The sequence below is a fragment of the Helicoverpa armigera genome, chromosome 4 (assembly GCF_030705265.1).
Source record: "Helicoverpa armigera isolate CAAS_96S chromosome 4, ASM3070526v1, whole genome shotgun sequence".
Taxonomy (NCBI): domain Eukaryota; kingdom Metazoa; phylum Arthropoda; class Insecta; order Lepidoptera; family Noctuidae; genus Helicoverpa; species Helicoverpa armigera.
This window is the reverse complement of record NC_087123.1, coordinates 2,384,011-2,410,631: the sequence shown is the minus strand read 5'-3', so window position 1 is coordinate 2,410,631 and position 26,621 is coordinate 2,384,011. Positions and strand designations below refer to the sequence as shown.

Sequence of the window (26,621 nt, the reverse complement as noted above, 5' to 3'; positions counted from 1 at the left end):
TCCGAGGTGTAAATATTATAAAGTAGCGGACTAAGAACGGACCCTGGGAAGCCCACGCCAGACCGTTCTACAATCGGAATCTTCTCCAGGGATACGAATCTTGACCCTACGACCAGAGAGCAGGTTACATGTACAATGCAGCATCCGTTCAGAAACACCCAGCTTCCGTAGTTTTTCCCTGAGAACCGAAAGAAGGACATTATCGTATGCCGCTGTTATGTCTAGGAAGACCGCTAAAACCGATTCATCTCTACTGAATGCTATCCGGGTATCAGTTGTCAGGATGCTAACACTGTCCATGGTACCTGCCCCCTTTCGGAAGCCAAACTGCGACTTAGATAAAACACCTCGGCTCTCCACAAACCACTCCAGTCGGTTTTTAATAAGATGCTCCATAATTTTGCCTATGACTGGAGAAAGGGCAATAGGACGAAAGTGATCTGGACTATCCGGGGATTTCCCAGGTTTCAATATGGGGATGATCAACTGTGTTTTCCAGCTATCAGGGATATATGACAGAGTGAAGCAAGTATTCATGATGTCCAACAAGTATTGGCGTCCGCAGGCACCCAACTTCTTATAAAAGAATATGGATGGCCGTCGATACCAGGTGCAGTGTCCTTGACATGCTGGAGCACGGCATTGAGTTCATTAATGGAAAAGGGGGCTTCCAACGGGTCTACCGACATGACCTCACTACTGGGAGCAGAAGGGCATTCTGTTACAAAAGGGACAGACGAAGGGGCTAACTTGTAAAGAAAAGAATCTGCTAGGTCAATGGGGATAGTTGAAGAATTTTGAACAGAACAACCACGTTTAAATCTTCTAAAGTTTTGCCAAATCATGGAAGAAGGAGTGGAGGAAAGCGAAGAACAGAATTTTTCCAACCTTCATATTTCTTTTTCTTAAATAGGCGTCTGGATCTCGCAACAATCCGGTTATATTCCACCAGGTTTTCAATAGCCATGTTGAGAGCATAGCTCTGTTCAGCTTCATTGCGGAGTTTGATGATGCTGGTGCATTCGCGGTCCCACCAGGGCGGGGATGATATTTTTCCAGAAGCCGAATTCTTAAGAGGTATGCTCTCATCAGCGGCTGATGAAATGGCATCAGAAAGTTGCGAAATACAGACGTCAAGGTTGTCAAAAGACACCTGGGGCAAGGTATGGATTGCGTCCTCAAGGATCTGAGAGTACAGGTCCCACCTAGCATCAGACAGCCTGTACTTTAAAAGAGGGCTTTCCTTTTGCGGAAGGCACCTAGTGGTGAGAGTAGTACATATAGGATAGTGGTCACTACCATGTGTTAGGTTAAGCCTTTTCCATACCATATCAGCGGCCAAACGGGCTGAACACAGTGTTAGATCTAAACAACTTAGCGATTGTCCAGGTCTAGGAAGGCGCGTGAAAGATCCATCATTGATAACACATAACCCCAAGTCATCCAGCAGATTCACTAATTCATTACCCGCACTATCACAATGGTCAGATCCCCACAGAGAGTGGTGGCAGTTGAAATCACCTAGAAAAATTACAGGATAAAATAAAGAGCAAATAGAACGTATATACTGGAAACAAGAGGAATCAGGAGAGGGTATATAGACAGAAATAACATTAACACCGACAATATTAACACCTACGGCATTAATCTCATCTCCATGTGGGGGAAGGGATAAGGGGGAAAATGGGAGAACATTATTAACCAGTATAGCCGCTCCGCCATAACCGTCAAGACGGTCATCCCGAAGCACGCTATACCCAGCCATATTAAACACGAGATGTGGCTTTAGCCATGTTTCAGAAATTGCAAACAATGCCGGTTTGTACTGATTAATTAAATGAGCAATTTCATTTTTTTTTGGGATCAGACTTCTGGTATTCCACTGTAGAAGATGGAATGTGCTGAGATTTAATGGAGCTTATTAAATTTGTGGCAACGTGGTCAGGTAGAGGAAAGTTAACGAGTAGAGAGGATAGTAAACGTATAATAGATTGTATGGTCTGTACATGATCTTTTTCAGAAGGAGGAGAATCCAGAAGAGCACAACCATTAGGCGAAGGGGAGAACGAGAAGCTATTAATAATGTCCTGGTGAGCCCTTCGGTCATAGCCAGGCTGCAGCGAGGGGTGAGGTTTAGGGCGGGTCAAAATAGTTTTTTTGTAGGATGATGAAGTGGAGGGTTGGGAGTGAGAAATGTAATTAGGGGGAGGGGGACGTGGGGAGCGAGGTTCCTGTGTGAGAATCTGATGAATAGTCTGAGTGATAGGGGTTGAAGCCGTAACATCTGCAAAGGAACGGAAGGAAGGGGCATGAATTCTGGCAGCTTCAGAGTAGGAAATGTTGTCTTTGGCCATGGACGCTTTGATATTTTTCTGACGGATAAACTCTGGGCAGTGTCTGCTATTAGCGGGATGAGAGCCAGAGCAATATAAACATTTGGGATCCTCAACAGAGCAACCGTCCCCAAGGTGATCCCCACCACAACGGAAGCATCGTGGCTTAGACCTGCAATTGGGTCTAGTGTGCCCGTATTTGCAGCATGCATAACATTGAACAGTGGGGTAGTTATATGTCTCCACAGGGAGCGAATTATAAAACAAAGACGCGATCCGGGAGGACCTGACCATCAAATGTGACGACCACGCTTGATGTAGGGACCCACTCCGACTTACCTTCATTGACAACCCTCCTATTTAAGCGTCTCACCTTCAACATTTTAGCATGGGGGGACTTAAGATTATCGATGACCTCTAATTCTGACCAATCAGTTGGTACACCCTTCACTACCCCCATCCTTGTGATGTTGAAGGTGGGAATAGTAGAAACAAAACCTTTGAGCTTAATAGCTGGGCTTTCAATAAAGATATTAGCATCCTCATGGCTTTCAAACTCCACCGAGATCTTATTTCTGCCAATTCTCTTGATCCCGCCTAATTTAATATTCTTAATGTTTAATTTTTGCATTAATTGACCAAATCTTATGGGGTGAAGGGTGGATCCAGAAGTGGAGTCTGAATCCGTGAAGGAAACATATACCAGATATGGCTCCCTATCTAAGTTGGTATACTTGGAACGTGACACCAATGATGGAGGGGTGACTCGGTCGCGTTTTGTAGCATTAACATTATTAACATCAGTAACATCCTCGTCCTGACTAGGATGCTTTCTCTTATGAGTTGAAGTTTCCGCTTCCATTGCCTCAAATTTAGACAATGGGACGGTCATTACTGTTTCAATTGCAGAAGTACATGAGGGGTCGGGAGGGCGTCCCGGCGGCCCCTGTTTGTCCGCCATGTTTATTTATTGGCATACGCCGACGTCGCACAAAATTAATTAAAATACAAGACTACTTACAGATGAAATGATGAAATGATGAATAATGAAACACAAATCTACATATAAAACACACTCAAAACTAAGCAGGCACCACAGAAAACACCAAAAAAGCACAAATATAGCTCAAAATTTGCGTTGAGAAGAAAACCACATGTGAACACCACCAACTCAAAATTCGAATCCGAAGTCAAAGTTATTTTTTATTACAAATAGGCCTATGACAACTCTTTCGAAACGTCAAACTAGTTGCACAGTTCCAAAGAGTGGGTCTCATGTTGAAGAACCAGCAAGAAACACCATAGACAATCTTAAAAAAATAAATAAGATAGGTGCTATCAATGAAATGAAATCGTTTATTTTGCAAGTTGTACTTTGCATCACTTTTAGACGTCATTTTAAGAACGCTGGGGTCGGCATTTCCTGACTGACTGATCCTTGAGAAGAAACGCCGACGATCATAGACACCGTAGACACGGAATGCTCTGGGTACTAGAAGTAGTACCCTCGGCTCGCGTTAGGACACTATTTGGGAAAAACCACTTGAAAATATAGTAGTTTCTAATTTCACTGCAAACAAACAGACATACCAGAGGATTTTGTTTCATATAAAGTGATAGCGATCGTACCGGGAATGGAATTGAGAAGGTCAAATGGCACCATATTAAATATTGATATTCATCATCATCATCATCATGTCGTCCAAGCCGTATCCGGCGACGGCGACTCCTAAATGTCTAACCCGGGTCGTTGTTATGATAGGCTCTAATGTGGCTAGCAAAACCGAACTTCGATCTAAAGGTCCGGCTACATGGCACACAAAATAACTGACCATCAGAATTAAGTGTGTAGTTGTAGGAGGGCTTTGGTCGGGTCTTCCGTATTTGGCGTTTGGCGTCTAGATCTTGTAAACGCATGTTCTCGTACAAATCCACATTTTTGTGAACAGTATGACGCCATTCCGGTCTAACGCGAGCGCGCTCCTCCCAACTATCTGGTGGAATGTCACAAGCCACAAGATTGCGTTTAAGCACGTCTTTGTAACGCAGATATTGCCCACCCTTTTTTCGTTTCCCGCTAGAAAGCTCGGAATAGAAAACGGCTTTTGGCATCCTGCTGTCATCCATTCGCAAGACGTGCCCACACCATCTCAGCTGGTGTTTCATGATGAGTGCCTCTATCCCGGACAAACCAGCACGACGTAACACTTCCGTGTTTGGAACACGGTCTTGCCACTTGACGCGTAGAATAGATCTAAGACATCTGAGATGGAAGGTGTCTAATCGCTTGATATCTGCCTTATAGCAGCACCAAGTCTCCGCGGCATACAGTAAAGTGGGCAAGACGATCGCTTTGTAGACTAAAATCTTAGTTTGCAGCTTAAGATCGTGTGAGTTCCAAACACGTGCCTTAAGTTTCCCAAAGGCTGCCGCCGCACCTGCTATCCGAGCTGGTAATTCCGATGCCAAGGTGTTATCATCTCGAATACGAGTACCCAAGTACTTAAAGTTCGAAACTTCCTCCAGCGCAGTGCCTTCCAAGGTGACATTGGAAGGATCAGCATGGCTTCCTCTGGGTGGTTGTTTCAAGATTTGAGTCTTGCTGGTGCTTATAACCAGGCCAAATCTGCGGCATGAATTACTTAGAGAGGTCACAAAACTTTGGAGGGATTCAATAGAATCGGCCATGAGAGCAACATCGTCAGCGTACAGGATATCCAAGATTGGAAGTTTGGTTACCTGACGCTTAGATCTAAGGCGGGAGAGATCAAAAATGCTCTTATCCGTTCTGGAATTGATGCTTATTTGCCCATTGCAGGTTCTTGCAGCATCACGCATCACAGAGGCAAAGTACAAGGAGAACAAAGTAGGAGCCAGGACACAGCCCTGTTTTACGCCGCTGGTTACTGAGAATTCGTCTGAAAAATCATTTCCATGCCGAACTCTTGCCATCATATTGTTATGGAATTGGCGTATCAAGTTGATTAACTTTTCAGGACAGCCGGCTTTCTTGAGCACAATCCACAAGGCTTCACGCGGCACTCTGTCGAAAGCTTTTTCTAGGTCGACAAAGCACATGTAGAGAGGACGGTGTTGCTCCAGGCTTTTTTCCTGGATTTGCTTTACGACAAATATGGCATCTACCGTACCTCTCCCCGGACGAAATCCACATTGGGTTTCCGGGAGGATAGTTTCCGCGTGTTGGGATAGACGGGTGTTAATGACGTGGGCTAAAATCTTCCCAGCCGCTGAGAGAAGGGAAATGCCTCTGTACGAACTGCAATCGGCTATGTCACCTTTACCTTTGTACAATTTACAAATGGAGGCATCTCTCCACTCTTGCGGGACGACTTCGCACTCCCATATTAGCGAGATGAGATCATATAACCTGTTGTTAATGTGTTTGCCGCCATACTTGTACAGCTCAGACGGTAGGCTATCTATCCCAGGTGTCTTAGCGTTCTTCATTCTCCGGAGCGCAGCAACAAATTCTACAAAGGTTGGTGGTTCTGCTAGATCTTCAGCAGTCGGTAGACTTTCAATAGACTCCATGTACAACAGGTCGGCGGTCTGACTACTGGGATTCAGAACGTCGTTGAAATGTTCTGCCCAACGAGCTAGAATATCTTTCTGGTCAGTGAGACGTTGAGTTCTCTCCTTATTGTACAATGGAGCCGTCTTCAAAGTTCGTGGACCGAAAACAGTCTTGAGACTCTCGAAAAATCTACCACTTTGATTGGTATCAGCATAAAGCTGTATTTCCCTCGCTTTTTCCACCCACCATTTGTCCTTGAGAGCGCGTACTTTCCTCTTGAGACTAAGATGAGCTTTTCGTCGTTCAGCAACATCTGGTAAGAGAAGAGTGCGTCTGTAGTTCTCCACTAGTATCTTAATTTCCGCGTCGGAATCGTCGAACCAATCCTGGTTTCTCCGCTCCGGTTTTCCAATAACTTGCAAAGCACAGCTATGGAGGTGCTGGGCGAATGAACGCCATCTCTCGTTGATAGACGCATCTTCTGTGATTTCTGGCATATCGGCACAAAAAGCATCATCTAGTTCCTCTGCTAGTTGTTCATTGTAGATTAACTTTTCACAGTTTATCTTCGCTGGAATCTTATGGGCAGCTCGTCGTGGAGTTCTTAGTTGCAACCGCAGTTTCGATCGAACAAGTCGATGGTCAGTCCAGCCCTGGGCGCCTCTCATGACACGAGTAATCAATACTTCGCTAAGGTCTCTCTTGCGTACTATTACGTAATCCAGTAGGTGCCAGTGCTTGGATCTTGGATGCATCCACGTTGTCTTAAATTTGTCGGGCAGTCGGAAGCAGGTGCTTGTTATAGTGAGATCAAACTCAGCGCACAAGGTAAGGAGATCAAGACCATTGTCGTTGCATTTCCCAACCCCGTGCCGACCAAGAACCCCATCCCAAGCACCGTAATCACTCCCAACACGAGCGTTAAAGTCACCCAGCAGAAGAATTCTGTCAGCAGTAGGAATTTTATTAAGAACTTGCTTAAGTTCGAAATAGAACTTGGCTTTCTCTTCGTCTGGAGATGGCAAAGTGGGGGCATATACACTGATTAGGTGGATATACTTTTTTGATGTTAGTTGAAGCCTCAGTGTAATTATTCTATCATTGATACCCTTTGGTAGCTCCAGTAAAGTTTGTACCAGCTGATTTTTAATTGCAAAACCTACTCCACTTGCGGCCCTCTCAGAACTTGGTTTTCCTCTCCAATAGAATGTGTAACCCCCAAGCCGCTCACATAACTCACCAGAGTCGCTGAGATGTGTCTCGCTAATTGCAGCAATATCTATGTTGTATCTGGCCAGTTCTCTTGCAATCAAAGCTGTCTTTCTTTCTGGACATAGGTTCAAAGTGTTGTCCAGAAGAGTACGAACATTCCATGTTCCTATACTCAGGTCCTTTTGAGAACTTATTTGATTCTTTTTTCGACCGCATTTAGTTGGCGACAGGTGGCCGCGGTTTACCACCTGTTTTATAGAAGAGACAGACTATGTTTAGGCCACCTTTTCTAGGCCCCTCCCCGGATTGAGGAAAGCAGAGCGCTCCCTAAATAGGGCTGCTTTGTCGTCAACTGAGCTGCCGAACCAGTCCCCCGTCTCAAGCGGGACATGGAGCGACCATCACCAGAAGACCGCCTACGTGCAGCTGCCAACTAAGGTTCGGACACACCATATCCTCCCCCCACCATCAGCTCACCATCGCCGTAGGACTTGCGCTCGTAGGTCAAATTGACATGCAGGAGTCATCTACGCGTGAGTATATTATAGTGAACGAGCAGTTGCGCAGGTACAAGTCCACTCTCTCCTCCTCAACCTCCTGATGCCGATGGACCGGATAGCCGGTACGACCGGCAGAAGGTAGAGGCCGCAGGAGTTTGGCCGCACGTCACTAAAAGGATCCAGACGCGCGCCCTTTGAGGCACTTCCCCTTTGCCTTGCCCCGCCGCTGTAGAAGCCGGATGCGTTTGTCTATCGACACTGCTCGCCTCCTAACACCGTTAGGGACTTTTGTGACATATGGTGGATCATCCATGGACTGACTGCACTAGTGATATAAACCACTAGTGGGCGGTGGGGTATGTTCGTACTCTTCTGGATATTCATATGTAGGTGGAAAATGGACGGTTAGCTTTGTTTGGGAAAGGGCTTAGAAGGTAAGTCATACTGTACCTCTATTGATGCGTATCTTAATATATAATGTAGGGACCAATCAAGGAATTATTTATTTATTTAGAAGGTAATGTGAAGAGCGTTCATGTAGTTTCGTGCTGGTTGTATAATTACTACAATACTACAATTTTATTCTTCAAGCTCATAATCATCATCCTGCCCTTATCTCAATTCATTAAGGGTTGTTGCACAGTATCTTCAATACTTCTATGTCTTACACAATTTATTCAACTGAGTTGAAAATAAAAACTTCATAAAACTGTCTATTAAAAAAAGCTCCTACTCAAAATTTTCACATAGTTCCAAACAAGGCCAGTATTACTAAGCAAAGAATACGTATTAAAATTCCACACCGATTTATCTATCAGACCCCTAAGTCCCTCACTAACCCTATGATCTATATTTAGATACTTACGCAACCTGAAAGGCCCAACAAAAACATAGTATCATTTTAGATCTTTGCCCTACAGAGATTACCATAGAGAACAAATCACTAGTGGAGGTGTCATAATGGAAAATCTCCTAAGAAAGTAGCGTGCCAATATGCGGGGGACGAGGAACGTTATTGTCTTCGCCCTTACACGCCTTTTTTGAATTCGATCATTTTTTGTTGTACCAAAAATCGTTGACAAATGTCTCAAAGAACCCGAACGCCTCGTTAGTTCACTCGTAGCTCATCGGTCATGCCATACATATTTGACCTAGAAAAAGGAGCCTGACCTACCTGCATTACCGCATCTCCGTCATCTTCCCTTACTCCATGGATATTACCTACCTACTTACTATCCGTAGCCGGTATTTGCCGAGAGCGCCTTAAGAGAAACTAACACGGTTCTATCGGAGTGTGACCGCACTCAAATCGGCCGATCTTTTATGTATAAGGCCATTTTCACACGGACAAAGGAGTTCTCACCTCGGTGTTGAGAAGCGAATGTTTTTGTTACGCTTTTTTAAGATAGAAAGTGCAATATTTTTGAAGATGAAGTGCTTTGTTCGTGTGAATATTTTTTGTCGATTTAAGTTCTTGATGCCTAAATTAAATCAGCGAACATACCAATGTTTAATGGGTCTTATTAACTAAGAGTTAAGTTTATAGCATACATTTTAAACTAATTACTGTTTATAAAATACTTGTCGACGATTAGCAGCTTCAGCAACTTACCTGTAACGAAAAAAAAAAGATTATGAGCATTATTGAGAACGAGTAAATCTTAGTCAAAATTAATTCTTATCACATTTGTTTTTTATTCCAATGCACAATTTGATTTTCTAAGTAAAATATAGACACCTTTTTCGCGCTTTCCTTCAGAGACATATACTATAAAATGGCCGTCAGTTTCGAATAATCCATACCTAACCTGGCAGTGCCAAGTAAATACCAAACTCGAAGCACACACAGAAAACCTACGCCTTAAAGCCTTCAGTTATTGATTGCCTACGCCGGGATTTCATCAAACTTGAAGGTGGATAATCAATTTCCTCGATGGCAAAGCCTCAAAGACTGATTGCTGGAGTGTCAGGATCCATTGCGATGTAATACTTCTGTGAGGCTTACGTTGTCATGGTATAGCAATTAGAGAAGGCTGTATTGTCGTTTGATGGCCAGTAACATCCTAAATGTGATTATGGTGGCCGGTAATAAGTATATTTTTATACGGTTTATGTTTTTTGGGTATTTTTTTTTGAGTTATTTTTTTGGGTTAAAGGAAACTGGTGTTAGCAGTTGGAGTTAGCAAGTTTAAATATCGAATGATACTCTATTATTTGATAAATTAATGATTAACATGAGGGTTTACCTACAGTTTTTTATTTAATTTATTTACATATTTACAATACATACAAAACACTAACCTAGTAAAAAAAGATTAACATATATTTTATTTTTCAGCTTGTTTGAAAAAATATATTTTATAAGTGTTGTCTCAATTTGCATCGTTGATAGATTTTAATTTTAAATAGTGCTTTATTTTGAATTTTATTCGATATCTATTAAGTACCAATCAATAACTCTATCCGAACTATTCAAGATAAAATGTCAAAAAACAAAATACCCGACTGCACACTAAAAAAAGAGTAAAACAAGCCCCACAATAATATTGATCAATCAAATGCTAAAAACTAATTATGTAATACCGTTTAAACAATACCTATATTAAAATACACTACAATATGTGTTCGTAATCGATAGTTAAATAAACAGAAACTTATTTTGAATACAAATTTACTGAATATAATTTATAAATATTGATGGAAAGCATCGCAGGCGGGGACAAACAGAGGCTTATTTATAGTCATTTCGGTTGTGCACCATTTAGCAGAATTTTCGTTGGTGGTCCCCGCCTGCGATGCTTTCCATCAATATTTATAAATTATATTCAGTAAATTTGTATTCAAAATAAGTTTCTTTTATCTGATTACGAACACATATTGTAGTGTATTTTAATATAGGTATTGTTTAAACGGTATTATAATTAGTTTTAGCATTTGATTGATCAATATTATTGTGGGCTTGTTTTACTTTTTAGTGTGCAGTCGGTATTTTGTTTTTAATAATAATTCTTTTATTTATAACTTTTAGCTGTTTTTATTTAACGAAAATGTTGTAGATGTAGAAGACTATGTACCTTACTTTACCTTACTTTACCTTATGCGTGTGCCCGCATTCGGGCTGTATACTCGAGCATATCCCCCTCCGCACCGCGCCGCGCGCCGCATGCCAGGCCACGCCCTATCTTTTTGCTTGCTAACGCAAGAGTTGCTTTGCGTTGACGCAGAATTAACATGTTCCCGTGGGAATTTTGAGAAAAAACGTATCCTATATTAATTACTCCCGTGATTGAAATGAATCTAATGATACCGCATACATATTTTTTTAAAGGGAAAATTAGAAAAAATATCCCGTGGGACTTTTAGGATAAAATGTATCCTATGACACTCCCGTAATCAAGACAAATCTAACGATACCTCATACATCAAAATCCATCAAGCCGTTTAGGCTACAGGAGGTCACAAAGGAACAGACATACATACATACATACATACATACATACTTACATACACTCGAAAAACATTACCCTCCTTCTTTGGCAGTCGGGTAAATATCATCACTATTAAATAGTGCGGATATTAAAGATAAAATTACATATCTTTTGTATCAGAAAAGACATTAATTGGAAAAGCCGTTGGCAGTTTACTGGTAAATAACTCTTTTGTGTATCCAAAAATTACGGCTGAATTTTAGTAAAAGTTTAATACATTGTTTTTATAAAACATTTTATATTAAAGAAGTATTACAATATTCTATGAAAAAAATAGAGTTCATTTTTATCAGAAAGCTGATACCATGTAAAACAACATTGACTTTTTCTTTGTAAATAAAAACGTCTTTGAATTACCTGTAGTATCGAACTCATGACTTCCCTAGGCCACAATCCTTACCTAACTAATCAATACAGCCAACCTGCAGTATAAAGTTACATATAACACGAAAACTTAACCCTATGCAAGCTGTATTAAACTGTATTCTTATCGTCGCATTCGATAATAAAATATCCCGTTAACTGTCAGTGAGCACGGAACCCATCAAAATCGATGCCAAACGTAAAAAACATTTGCATAACACAAACTTTTTTAGGGTTAGACTAGCACACTGCAGACTAAATAGTCGGCCGACAGTTGGCCTGATGGTTGGATAAAAATGTTTTTATCATTCCGCTGCTGGGCACAGGCTTCCTCTCACATGGAGAATGATTGAGCGTTAATCACCAGGCTTGCTCAATGCGAGTTGGTGATTTCAGACTTAATAGAAACTGAAGACTTAAAAGAAACTTTTTTTGTTGGTCTGATACCGGCCAATAGCTGATCCTTGTTACGTATGTACTTCCATTCATCTTCATACTGATTTATGAGGCCAAACAAACTATCGGCCGACTAAAAGTTCACAGTATGCTCTTACAACAAGCGTTTCAAACATTTTATAGGTCTGTTTTGAGACAAAGAAACTTTAGCGGAGTTTTTGTTATGCCCGGTTTAATTTCCGCCCAAATACAAGGAAGTGGAATCGAGAGGAAAGATTTATAATGAAAAAGTTAAGTGAAATTAGCTAAGGGTAACTCTTTGCGGTTTGTAAGATTGAGCCCGTTTTTGCTTTGAAGCAATGATTATTTTTGAGTCTTTGTTTTAATTGTTTAATTATTTTTGTAAGAGGCAATAAATATAAATTAGAAACAAATGTTGAATGATTTAAACGAGGGTTAGAAGGGTTCAGATTAAACGAGATGCGTATTTAATTGATCAACGGTAATGAAGAGATACTTTTTTGTGATTATTTTATGAATTGATAACCATGCTTTCCCGTATTTTAAAACGGAATCATGGCAGTGAAAAATGTGACGAGGACACGATGCCTAAGAACATGTAACTCAATGACTATACTTCCATGAAAATCCAGATGTATTATTTCTTTAAAACCTAGACAATACTTTAACCTGAAAAAAATCATAAAAATACCTATAAAGAAAAATCCCATTTTGCTGCGATTGTTAACTTCAACAACACGAAAACAGAGTGTCATGGCTGATATTTCACCATAGCGTTACGGGGATAAAGATAAGAGTAAATTGCGCATAAGCGGTGACAGATTGCCAGCTTATCCCCTTTAGTGGCACAACAATTCATTTTGCTTGGCCGACTTCGGCCACTTTCTAGACAGAGCTTGTATTTCATACTGACGGCATTGCGAGGGTTAAAACTGTTTAATGTCCTGAGAAAAAAAAGGTGGTAGTTTCTAGAATGTTCTGATGTTTTTAGGTCTCGCAAACTGTGGGGTTTGGTGGAGCAATCTCCTTTTGTCACAGAATTTTGACTGATAAATATCTAAGTCTAAGTGACAAATTGGATTTAGTTTACAGAAATAACAAATATGATATTTTATTATTTTCTTCAGTTCATAAGGAAAACTACAAGTGTAGGAAAAGTAACAAAAAACTCTTTAACACTCACATTACCTTCAAAGACCACCCAATTAAGGAGAGAATTATATTACAGGTAAAGTTTCCTAGAAAAAGAAACAAAATATTCCATTCTCTGATTCGACAAAATCATATTGATTTACTTAGGTACTAATCATCATCTAACACACTCATTCTTTTCACAGACCAATGCATTATTTACAGAAGAACAAAAAACAAACAAAAATACGTAACGAAAATCTATCAACAGCATTATCTATACATATTTGATCGAAAAAGACAATTTTCTCGTCGATCGTCAAGCTATAAATAAAACGGGCTACATATATTTCAGTCACTGCGAGTGAACGACACTGCTCCTATGATTTATACACACGCGACCATTTTGTTCCTTCTTTGTCCCTTTTAAAAAGTTGCCAAACACGCGAATCGAGCTATTTTACGGCCGACAGTGTAGTTGAGTTAGCTGCAAGAATGACTAAATTGCTGTTGAAATAGGGTTATAAATATTTCTGAAGTATTCATTAGGTTCTTAAGTAATTTTGGGGTTGTATTTTGTTGCGAAGTTTTGGGTTTGTTTCAGGTTTACAATACATTTCCGCTATACTTAGAAGTAGGAAGACTCCAATGGTTGTAACAGACTTTGGAATGAATAGACAAGTCTTTGATCCCACTACTAGTCACAGCTCTCCTCTCACAGAGAGAAGGTTATTAAATTTTTATAGAAATAAGAATGACAGGAGGAATAATATCAAAATATATAACTAGCTTTACTTTATCTATCATTTAGCCCAAGGCAATTAGATAGCAATTTTTGAAGCATCCAATCCAAATATGTCCCCTAGCAATGATCAGAGAATTCGATAACACCTTTAGCGAAGTTTAGTGCATCAAATCGGATCCTCGAGGCAATTTCTGATACCCTCACCTAATAATAAGTTCAAGTAGGGGAACTTTAAGAGTAATTGCTTTTTAAAAAGCTATTTATTACAAGATGTAATGGATTTTAGAATAATGGCAGATGATTTTTATTGCATATAAACATGATCTGCAACAAAAACACTAACTGTAAGTTTTAGATTCCTAAAGTTTTGTTAGGGTAAAGTAACCTACGATAGAACAGAAAAGATGCTCTTTTATAAAAAGAATTGTGTTTCGATGTTTAATGCTAGACAAAATTAATGGTTTTCTAGATCACTAACGAATAAGTTCAAAAATATTTCGAAGCAGTTTCCCAACCTGAATAAAACTTTACACAACAAACACAACCCAGCAACAAACAAAAGACATACGAAAAACATCAACGAAACACCAAACAGAAAAAGCGTACAAAATTCACCTCGTTGAACCAGTCGAACTATCAGCGATAACCAGAAAACTTGCTTAGCTCCCTCCCTACGCTGTGTGCGCAAACCCCTATTGCTTTTTATTGAAATTTCGTGTATCGTCGCCCCTAAATGGGCAATCGGCTGCCGAAATACTCGTCTTACCAAAGCTTTGGTGTTAAATCGTGCGTTTCGGGCTTAAGAAACGATTTCACGTTGCAATCTTTTAGCTATTTCAATGTCTGGCTTATTTTCGACGGAATTAGAGGTCGTGGGGTGGAATGCAAAAATTTTGGGGAATTGAAAAGGGATCGCATTAGCTGATTGGGTTATGATGAGTTTAGGGTGGTAATAGATTTTTGAATGTGTTTGGACTTTGTTTTTGTTTTTGGTAATGAGGTATCAGTTTGGTGAAATCATCAACCCTTCTCGCTTTAGATAGATTGAATGGAATAGTCAGACTTTTACTTATACCCCCTATATTAATTGTAGATCTCTTTATATTCTGATTCCGACCAGTCAAACGATTCCATAGACCCAAGAACATTATAAACTCCTTTAACCCATCAATCTTTGTCAGAAAAAAAAACTTGACAAAATAAAAACTATTGCCAATTCCTCATTTAACCTCAAAACCTGATACTTTAACGTACATAATATAAGTAACAAAAATGAGTGGTCACAGAGCAGCCGCTTACAGCTCAATCGGTCGGTATTCAGGCACATTTCGGAGCACTGGATGTTATTCAGGTCGGTAAAGCTGCGCCGCCTAACTGGATTGCTATTTGGGAGGACACATCTCGAGTGACGGGTGGATGTCGACAAAAATATTATTATTTTTCAAAAAATATAAAGAAAGCGTTCAACCACATTATGTATACCTAGGTACTTTTGTAGAGCAGTAAGAATTTGGTTCATGATAATATAGAGAAATAGAAAGGGTATAGAAACTATGTCCGAATTTTGATAGATTCAATGATGATTGCTATGTATCATAAAAATAGTTTCAATGTCACCACCATTATCTCAAGACAAATCTAGTCAATTTCAAATCCCGTGTTTAGAAGGCGAGGTAAATCTTAGGGTGCAACTAGCATTATGTATCTTTAGTAGTTGTTACGGGTATTCTGAAGCCAGAAAGTTTGACAACTATTATTATCAAGAGAACGCTCAGGTACGTACTTACGCTTTGAAATGTTGAAATATTCTATATCTATCAATTTAGTTTTAGGGAAATCAGTACAAGATCAACATTCTATCTGATAGCATATTATCAGAGGGGTTGATATTGTAGTACACCATAAAACAGTCAAAATCAAAACACACAACAGTCCCACCACTATTGTCAACATATATATCGTTTTAATACCGTTTTGTCACCGTTCTCGAAATCCCCACCATATCGAATTCCGTCCACCTATTTGTGTCGGCTCTCGGCCAGGGGATTACGTGGCCAATTTGATACGCGCCTCTAGATCAGCACTACTGGTTTATGAACCCATATGTAATGCGCTGTTAGGTGCATGACCTCTGGTTAGTAAGGTGCAATGTATCAAATAGAAGTAACTAGCAAGTGATTCCTAATGCCTTGGTTCAGATATTAAGGTATGAATTTGGATGTATGATTGTGATAGTACAAAAAACTATAATATCGAAACAAAAAGTGACAGTGTGCAATAAGCCAGACTTTGTGGCATATGTTTTCCAAGAACGACGATTGAAATATATACATACCTACACAATTTTGCATACACATCGGCATTAGTTTAGACAAGACTAAGTTTCCGCTTATCAAAACACAATCAAATATACATAGGTAACAAAACGCACACACATAAAATCGGTAAAAAAACTTTTAAGTCAAACGGTTTTATCTTATGTGCACTGAAAACTAGAAAATAAAAAAATAGTTACTTACCTGTCAACCTACGTAGGTGGTCTTGGTCATATTAGACTAAAATAAAAACGTGGGGCCCATTAACTGTTGCTGTAGTACTTTCTCCTAGAGGTATAATAGGTGTGGATTGCATCGACTTACTATAATCGTAACTGGAGATTTTGACAATCAATAATAATCAGCCGTAGCGGCTTCACCAGCGAACGCCGAGCTCATGATCTACCAAAGTATAAAGATATGCTTTGCCATAGGTAGGATTTCAGAGGGGCCCCACGTTTTTATTTTAGTCTAATATGACCAAGACCACCTACGTAGGTTGACAGGTAAGTAACTATTTTTTTATTTTCTAGTTTTCAGTGCACATAAGATAAAACCGTTTGACTTAAAAGTTTTTTTACCGATTTTTTATTTTCTAGTTTTTAGTATTTAATGAAAATGCCTACCGAATATTCCTCATTGTATCTAATTCATTTAGTGCATCATTATTACACGGTCTCTTACCTGATAATTTATTACAATCTAATTCCACCAAAAATCATCAAGTGACCCCTCCCTGGGTCAGCAGCGGTAAGGGAGTGCCAGACTCTTACTGACTAAAAATAGTTATGTTTCGTCGTAGGCCTTTTATGTACCAGGGCCACGGTAACTCTTTCGAACAATCCCGCAGCCCAGGCCTGGCGCCCTGTTGGGCCCTGCTGGGGTTGCTGACAGTATTCTACTTGTGTAGCCCTTTCATTTGATACCCATATTGAGGGGGTTGTGGAAAAATATGTAATCCGCCATTTTGTGCCGGCGGCCATATTAGATTTACAATGTTATTGATATTACTATATTGTATTGTCATCGGAATAAAAGGTGTATACAAAATTTCAGATTAATCGCTTGACAGGAAGAGGGTGTTTGAATTACTAAATTGGACCCAAGAATAAAACAAACGGGATGAGCTAAATAAAACCGTTTAAAAATTGTTATCAGCCATTTGGTAGCGGCGGCCATCTTAGATTTCAATTTTGCATAGTAAATTGTATTCTACTTGTTGAGACCTTTCATTTGATACCCATGTTGATGGGATTGATAAAACCTAAGTTATCCGCCATTTAGTAGAGGCCGCCATCTTGGATTTGAATTTTATATAGTACATTGTATTCTACTGGTTGAGCACTTTCATTTGATACCCACATTGACGGGATTGATAAAACCTACGTTATCCGCCATTTTGTACCGGCGGCCATCTTGGATTTGCAATGTTATTGATATTACTATATTGTATTGTCATCGGAAATAAAGGTGTGTATCAAATTTCAGATCAATCTGACTACAGGAAGGCACTGAGATTTCAATTTCTAAATTTGACCCAAGAATGAATAAATAATAAATAAAACAAACGGGGTGAGCTAAATAAAACCGTTTAATAAAACCAAAAATATTTTGATATAAAACCTCACACTTGAACCACGGAGTGTGCAGCCGTCATCTTCTTTGTTATGCCAGTATTACTAATGTTGCCAACGTAAGCTGGGTTTGCTAACAATTTGCCAGAAGCTCTTTGAATGCGACAGCATAATTTGTATGACACAGGCAGAGGTAGCAACACTTTTGGGGGTTCTCGTTTTGGTCGAGAATTCTGTTTGTATTACAAAGAACGGTGTGCCAAGTGTAAAAATACGGAAATTAGAACAAAATCCTCAAAAATGCTTCAGGTCTGGTAAATAAAAAGTTTTTTGGTCCAGTAAGTGAAATTTCGAGGTTAATTCAAAATTCCCAGCTTATGTACGTCGAAATCCCTTTTAGGTTAAAAAAAAAGTGCTATCAAATTGAAAATGAGTTGTTCATGGTGGTTCATCATCATCTACATAAAACAATTGCAAGTGAGAGACTGTCCAGCTAGCGGAATTCAAAATATCCCTGGCAGTCGGTATTAAGGTAGCAAAGTTGTAACCAACAATATAATATGAAGAACGCCAACCACGGAGCCCTGATTTTTTCCTTGAAGACTAAACAAGAATTGTGTTTCTTTGTGGGATCGCTCAGCTAAAGTTCAATGTACCATAAAGGTAAAACTGACGGCACGACTATACAACTGTATATGACTACACTACTTATATAATATTTCCCTTCAGGGCATACAACCATGATACCAAGGGTTTTGTTTTAAAGACATGCAAGACCCACAATGCGGTTTTATAAAATAAATTGTATGTAGAAACTCACTATTGTTCATATTGTGAAACATATACGCTGAAATGAATCTTAATTATGCTATTATTTCTGTTTCTCTTTGCATATTATAAATGTTGTGAATTTATTTCACTTCACTGGTAATATAATACTCATTTCCTCGTAATTATTAGCGTACCGTCTTTCATACAGGGAAAAACAAATATCAAAATTTCTATAAAAAAAAGGGCTTTTAAAAGACTCTAAAAACAAAACTGTTATGACATCAGGATACTCGAGAGTTCACGAACAAAACCTATCCACGAAGCTTCGGTTTTCATTCTAAACTCTAAGAAAAGAAAATTCGAAGAACCATTCTTTTGGTATACCAACAATATGTGGCTTGTCCTTATTTAGAGAAGTATTACGATTCTAGGCAACTGATTTAAAAGAACAAGAAAAACTTAAACCATGAACAATAAAAAGAAAGTCCTCGTAACCTAGAATTTTGAAAAAAAATCCTCATTGAGTTATGTTGTGAATATTGAACCAAAACTAATGTGTCATTATAAAACTTCTTTTCTTTTTTTCTAAACTATTAATTTCCTACAACTAAGAAAAAGTCAATGAGAAAAAGAATTGCATGAATGTTGACCACCATGTTTACTCAAACTCGATTGACGATTTCAGAATTTCGAGCCCAGTTTTCTCGCAATGTTTTCCTTCGCCGTGAGTCTGGTTCCCAAATGGCAACGATGAAAAACAGCATGGTGTTCCAAAGGTGAAGTACCTATTCCCTTGTTAAACTGGATTTTGGCAACCTAATTAGATTAAAATTTTGGAGTTTTGAGACGGAGATAGTCTAGCATAATCCGATCTAGTTCTGGAAACTTGGCAAGTGGCGCATGGCTCAGATAGATTTACGATGCATGAGTGTAAATTTATATGCATCGCTAGGTTTTCGCCTAAGTGCATTTTTATTTGAAGCCTCAAGAGAAATACAAATGGCTGACTTTATTTTTTTAAGCTAAAAAATAATTGAAGAGTTTGAGTTAACGGGATAGATTAAAACTCACAAAATAAATAATATTGTTACAAAAGTATTCAGATAAAATTAATTTGTGCATAGTAAGCTCTGACTAAAGTCAATGGAATGAAAACCCTTGAGAATGCATCGGGTTACTTACTATCAACATTATTACTGTAAGGCTAAAAGAAGATTAATATTTAAACAACCGTGAAAAATAAAACTTAAGTGAGTATATTTATATTGCAATATGAAGGTGAAAATTAAATCTGAAACATTTCAGAAATGGCTTTATTGAACCGTATTATACAGTTTCATCGTTTTGACGAGTAATATAGAAGAAAAAACATTAATATTCAAATTCTCCGCTCCGTCTTGAATAAAACCTTGGAATTCAATAAAACATTGAAGAAGTGAAATAAAAATAAAATAACGTACCTACTTTAATAATTCATAGCCGTAAAGAGAATTTTGTAGGCCATCTTAGCGAATGTTTTTAGTCGTCATTTATTTTAATACAAGAGAGCTTGTTAGGGTGGTCTTATTGGACATTGCCCTTTGGAAAGTTTCGCTAAATGATGTTGTTCTTAAAGGTTTACGAGATTTTTGTGCGACAAGTCTAGTTCAAAACAAGCGGCGAGTCTCACTCGTTCAACTTTGTTCTTACGCCGCTTTTTGAGGATAGTTGGACACGAATGAGAGTTTCACGAGTGATTTCCCTGAATTTAAAACTTTCTAGCAATGCTTTGGCAGCACAACGTACTTCCGCGACCTCTTCAACTTTCCTAAATCTCTAAACGCGAATAAAACCACGATTACCTGCTCAATGAGTGAACCCCCGTGGGTTCTTTATTGAATTCAAATACCGGTTTGTATAGATTTATTTTATGAAGTAAAGGTCGCTAAACGCCGCCGAAGCGACCTATCAAACGAAGTTAAAAGCAAATTCTCGAGTCTCGAATGCGACTTAACTTCAAATTTTATTCCGAGTCCGGGGCGCTAATGGCGTCCGCTCTGAACAAAAACTCGCTTGATTAAAATCGTTTGTCGTAATAAAAGGAGCACTAAAAAGTTACAACCGTACGAAACGCGAGACCGGTAGGCCCGTAAAATCGATCACCCGCCGATACTGATCACGGGGACAAAAATTTAACGGCACAGCTCCAGATTACGGGCCGGTGCTTAATTTAGTGCTCTGAATTAAAGGCGAAATATTAAATTGTCGCCGAGCTTCTTGCCGGCGCGGGCGTCTCGTGCTAAATGAGCCGTGAACTCCGAGTATATTTTATTAGGCCCCCTCCGCCCCCCTCCGTCCCGCCCCGCTGGTGTCGTGCTCCACTCACGTCCTCGCGCCTACCCTATTTACATTCACGACTGAACCAACGGCGTGTGAAATTTTATTTCTTCGACAATCTGAGATGAGATTAGCTGTAAATTGAGTTTATGACGGAATCAAATATGCATGTACCCCTCCCCCCGGCGACCCGCTCATCGTCACTACTCTCACGGTTCATCGCATTCATAAATTCAGCATTCGCTCTTTTATTCTCACGACTTATTCTGTCTCATCTAAATGTACCTACTGATCGGCGTTCGAATGAAATATTATTTCTTACGGTTCGCTTTATTCAGATTCACTCAATTTTACTCATATTTTTCGTAGTAAAGTATGATTTATTGGTCTATCAGGAAAATCAGGGATATTTATATATGGGTTAGTTTTAAAAAGGTTTTATTTGAGTGTTGATGTTTGTCGAGGAGTGTTGTTGAGGCGTTGTCAGTCGCAGCGTGTTCCCATCGGCACGTAGGAGGTAATTGTATCGTGACGGTGCCACTTCGACCCCTCTTCCCAAAGCTCTCTCGCGCGTAAAGCGGTACATTATTTTGTATACTTTTCTCTCCTCTAAAAATACTTTCGGCCCTTTCTTTATGAATATTTATGTACCGGAATATAGAACGCGAATCTATGAAGATTTCGCAGTCATTGTCTATCTGCAGAACCGTCTGTTATGGATTATCGTGTAATGTTTTTACGTCTGCGAGCATCGTGAGAAATTCTAATTTATTTTATTTGTACACTGATACTTAACCTGGCAAAGACGAGGAGAATCCATTTCAAATTTAACATAAGAAAATAAAAAGCTATATTATAATGAAACATTTGAGAAACGCAATTATTTCATCCTCAAATACCACAAAAATACACCATTCACAGAACGACGAAAATTTTGAAAAAACAAAACAGCGCAATAGTGTTGGGACACGCTCGTAAATTCTGTCTCACATAGCAAATAAACCATTCAAAGTAGCAATAACAGTTAGGATACCCGGATACCCGCGGATATACCACCGCGCGGATATGCGGATACGCGGATATGATAATATCTGTTCTCATGTAAGGAGATTACCCAACTGCGCAGGACATATTAAAGTGCTAGAGCATTTGCGCAAACACAGGTGCACGCACTATTCCTTCACTCTCATAGCCCGATGGGACGGCAATCCGACACAACCGGAGAGAGATCAGGCGCAGTACCGACATTTACGTGCTCTCCGATGCACGGGTGTATCAATCAAAGACTGCCAGGCTCCAAGATGCTTCGTGAAAGTTTCTAAAACCCACAAAGCGAGACCGACCCGAGAAACCCGAGACCTCGTGCTCAGCAGCCGCGCTTGCGACAGTTAGACCAACGAGGCAGTTAAAACATACGGGTATGGATATCACAGGTGATTAGCGACGCCAATTAACACGTGAGGGTAATGACGGTGCAACGTTCAACTGTTTTATTGCCGCCATGATGGTAGGGGAATTAAAAATACGTCGGCACGGGACAATTTATGGTGAAGTTATCTGGTTGTTGTGGGAAGTGAAAAGAGTTACTGTTTTGTAGAGTACGTAGTTTACTAAAACAATTGTTTGAAATTCAACAAGTAATTTTTTTGATGTTTGTATGTAAATGGATGGTTCCTAAAATTCTATAGTATCTAAGTAATTATTTCACTATCAATACTGCTAACACGTAAACTAGCTTACAAAATGCAAAATAAAACAAAAAAATATTATTGTGATGGTCTTCCAACATTAATAACAAAACACGATCTACCAAAATTAACTGTAGTTCATAACTAAGAATATCGAAAAAAACAATACACTACGCAACAAAAACTTTCGACTACTTTCTAGTGGCACCTTTTTAAAAATCGAACCCTTAACACAACAACACTGATTACCAAAGTTTTTACAGCATCTTATCTGTTGATCGGATCTCCATGCTTAGACCAGGCACAATCGTTTCCTCATAAAATCGAATGAAAACTTTTTCATTGCTTAACATTAATAATTTGTGCTATAAAACTTTTTGACGACCTGACTTATTATCTTGTGACGTACATTTTATTATACATAAGAAGATTACGCGTATTAAGTGGAGCGTAGCTTTTGGTGTCATAAAGCGTACGAATTTCTCAGTGATAATAAGTAATTCTTATTCCATATATTCGCCGAGATATGACTCCTTTGTCGAAGAATTTCGTAACTTCAGCTTGTATTACTGCTGTAGGTTTACTGCTGTGGGTTTGTTATTAAATTGTGTTTTTTTTAGTATGGGATCTCGTAGGCTTGTCGTAGCGTTCTCTTGTCGTAGCATTCTCGTAGACTTGCTACGAGAACGACTATGAATTTTTCGTAGCCTGAGGCTACGAGAAAAAGTATTCTTGTAGTAAGAAATGGTACACAAATATATAACGTAATAACTTCTAAGTATACTTTGAAACTACTGAACCTAAAATTAAATTTATATTAGATTTTTAACCGTCTTGACCTTTGCTTTCTGAGGTAAGTAAGTAATCATTATTAAAGCCTATTTTTAAATGGGATGTTGTTGTCTTTACATAATTGAATCTAATAATAGTCGCTCAAAAATATCTTCTTTTACAACTGAAAATTAATCTATTACCTGGGAAACTGAAACTATTAGGCCTCAAAAACATCTTTTAATAATAAAAATCGTGGTGGCCTAGTGTTAGGTCAAGCAAGTACCAATTAAACTTTTCTTAGTTTGTATGTACTTTGATAGACACCAATTTATAAATACCAATTTAATTGAGTCTTGGACACCAATGGGTGACTACAAGAAGAAGGAAAACCTCTTCAGGAATCCTGGAATCACCAATCCACATTGAGCAAGCGTGGTGACTAACGCTCAATTCTTCTCCGTGTGAGAGGAGGCCTGCACCCAGCAATGGGACTATAAAAAGGCTGTGACAACAAAATAAAAATAAATAACTCAACTTTTCAACCCGTAACTGAATTGAATGTACAATAAAGCAAGAGAACGCGAAATAATTTGCACGCATTCACAAAAAATAATGCTGTTTCGTTTTAAATAAAATTTTGGGGCAAAAAACACGTTGACGGCAGTTTCCTCACGATTTCACTCGCCACTTGCAACGGGAATTTTAATTTATTTGACCAAGCATAACATTCGGGCGATATCGTGCCTCGCATACTATTAGGTACGAGTTTTTTTCGAAATTTCGGCGAAAATACACGTTGGGTAAGTATGGTTGGGTTAAAGACTTATGTAAGTAACGTTTTAAGTTTTGATAGTAATTTAAAAAGGAATATCATTGTGAGAAAGCATTTGCTGGCTGATCAATTACATAAAAATCTATAGGTACTTCGTAAAACATATTTTCCTAGATGTCAATGCTTTACTGATGCAGAACATCTCTATTATGTCTTTTATACGATATAAAACTAACGATTGCTACCGATGTGCCATTTTTAAGATGTGTTGCACTTTTTCAGGGTTACTGGTGTTTTTTTTCACAAATAAACATACCTAATTTCATAAACATCTTTCACAATAATCTTGTAAATGCAACACAAAGATGATCCGACGATATGTTAAAAGCGGCGGATAAATTGAATTGATATGCATCGGTCGTTGAGTTGTGACATAAAACAATATTGCTCTATCCGGGTCAGCTCCCGGTAACGTATGATGCAGTAAAGACCACGTTATGGTAATAAAAGTGCTACCGATAGATACTCACATTTTTGAAACTATATACCTATTTTAGCCATTACCTATTTTAAAGTCAAAATTTCTCCTGATCTTTTTTAACTGCACATCTACTGTCTTATTATTAAATCAAGTTTAATATCCATTTTTTAATATCATAAAACCTGGGTCAAATTAAGGAAGTTTAAATTAGTTATGAGATGAGAACTATTACATTTTAAATTAATAAAACCACCTTCTAGAATCTAGAGCTATTTGCAGGTCATATATGTAAGACCCGTTTATAGAAAGTACTGTATGAAGTTTATAAATCGTAAGTCCTTTTTTGTTATCGCTCAGTCATCAAAAATGATCCTAATAAATATGGGTGCAGCTTGAGGGAGTATCAGACTCTTACAGACTAAAAACCACCATGTTCCTTATGGAGCCTTCATATATAAGAGCCGCGCTAACTCTTTCAAACAATCCCACAACCCCGGTTATAATAAGTACTGGAAATATTTTCTAACGCCTTAATAATTCACAACCAAAACCAAACCATGTAATAGAGTAGAAAAAATATTAGGATTTTTTCTAAAACCCCACAGATCTATAGCCCTGCATCTGACAGTATTAAGCAATAGTTTAACCACAAGTCAAGTGCATGACTATCTTCGTTATTAATGCCCGGGGTTTAGACTCGATAATTGTCCTAGCCGCACTAACTGCGGTCAGAGAGCGCGATGGTTCAACTTAACTGGTTAGGTTAATGTATGATAGCTATGCTATACACCCATCTTCCTTTGAGGTTATCAAAGAATTTGTTTTTTTTTGGTAACTTGCATTAGTTTTCAAGTAGTATAAAAGTTAAACGCTATTGTGACGGAAGTTGTGTGATCTATTGTATGTAAAAATGAACTCTATTGCATTTGCAATAGAGTATACGGCACGGTATATTGGCAGAGCTGTTCGCTCAAAACACATAACGTTATTTATTAATTTCTAAATATTACACAGAGAAATCTTCTTAAAGAATGAAGTTTTATGATTGTCTCTCAATTAGAATAATAATAATCAAAAATTAAAATTTTAAACTTGTAAATAAATTAAATTTTTAAATTCATACTGAAGATATTTCATATAAAGCTACGAAGAAATTGTTAGTTAAAATCTGTGAATATTCAGCGTTTGTTTAACTCAACTGTAATATTACTTAGAGCTCAAGTTTTTCTTTGGCGAATATTTTTCCAAAGTTCAACGCTACTTTCGGTTTATACAGACATTTCATTTTGTTTAATGAAATTCAAAGAAGTTATCATAAAGAAATGAAAATATTAATAATACCTATGTGAATATTGAAATAGTTTCAACAAAAATGTAAATGTATTTTTTGTAATTTAAATTCATCACACCGTGAAGTATGTAAATGCCATTGGAAATGGCTGAGAGCTTGATTCTGTTATTCATTTAATAAATATTTTATTTGAATATCGTAAACAATTTTGTGATTACAAATATCTTTGACTCCTTTCAAAGGTCTTAATTTGTTTTACTTTTATAGCGAGAATCGTTACACATAAGCACTAAAGGTTTTCACTAAAAAAATCTTGACAATACCTACAGGTATACTATAGAATAGAATAAAATGTGTACCTGATTTTATTCATCTGCATTGTCAAGAAAATTACCTATCTACATAAAGAGTAGGACAAACAATTCTTCCCCACAATAAAACCAAGGCCAGACAGACTCCTTTGAGAAACCTACTTACCTTTCTTTCTCATAATTCTCCAACGAGATCCCAATTCACTATCAAACCTCCTTGGATGTAGGTCAACGGTTCTGTCCTAAGCACTACACAGCTCAATATAGTTCGACCGAGCAATCTGTTCAGATCAGCGCTGCCAGCTTTGGTTCTGTGTTGTCATTTTAAGCCATTAAGTTAGAAAAACGGGAGTTTAAAAGTCAAGGAAATGTGTTTTAAATAAGTTTTACTAGTCATACTGATACTCCTCAAATTGTATACATTATTTTTGTCTTTACAATTACGATAAAATTTCGTGTGTTTCGTGCCGGTTCTTATTCATGAGACCAATTTTTTGGAACCGTGAAACGTGATTGACCTTTCGAAAAAGCTGTCATAGACTTATTTGAATTAAAAAAAAATACTTTGACTTTGACTATAAAATGGCGTATACACAGATTTGTT

At 38.4% G+C, this 26,621-nt stretch overlaps 1 protein-coding gene across 1 annotated transcript in view; it reads right to left on the bottom strand.

The window, feature by feature from the left end:
* LOC110370505 (uncharacterized) overlaps positions 1-26,281 on the bottom strand; it is a 131,359-nt gene extending 105,078 nt beyond the window's left edge. The window contains exon 1 of the mRNA XM_064034184.1: positions 26,184-26,281. Within this exon, the coding sequence (XP_063890254.1) occupies positions 26,184-26,196 (13 nt within the window). The 5' untranslated portion in view covers positions 26,197-26,281. The remainder of the gene's footprint in view (positions 1-26,183) is intronic.
* Positions 26,282-26,621: the final 340 nt, after the last annotated feature.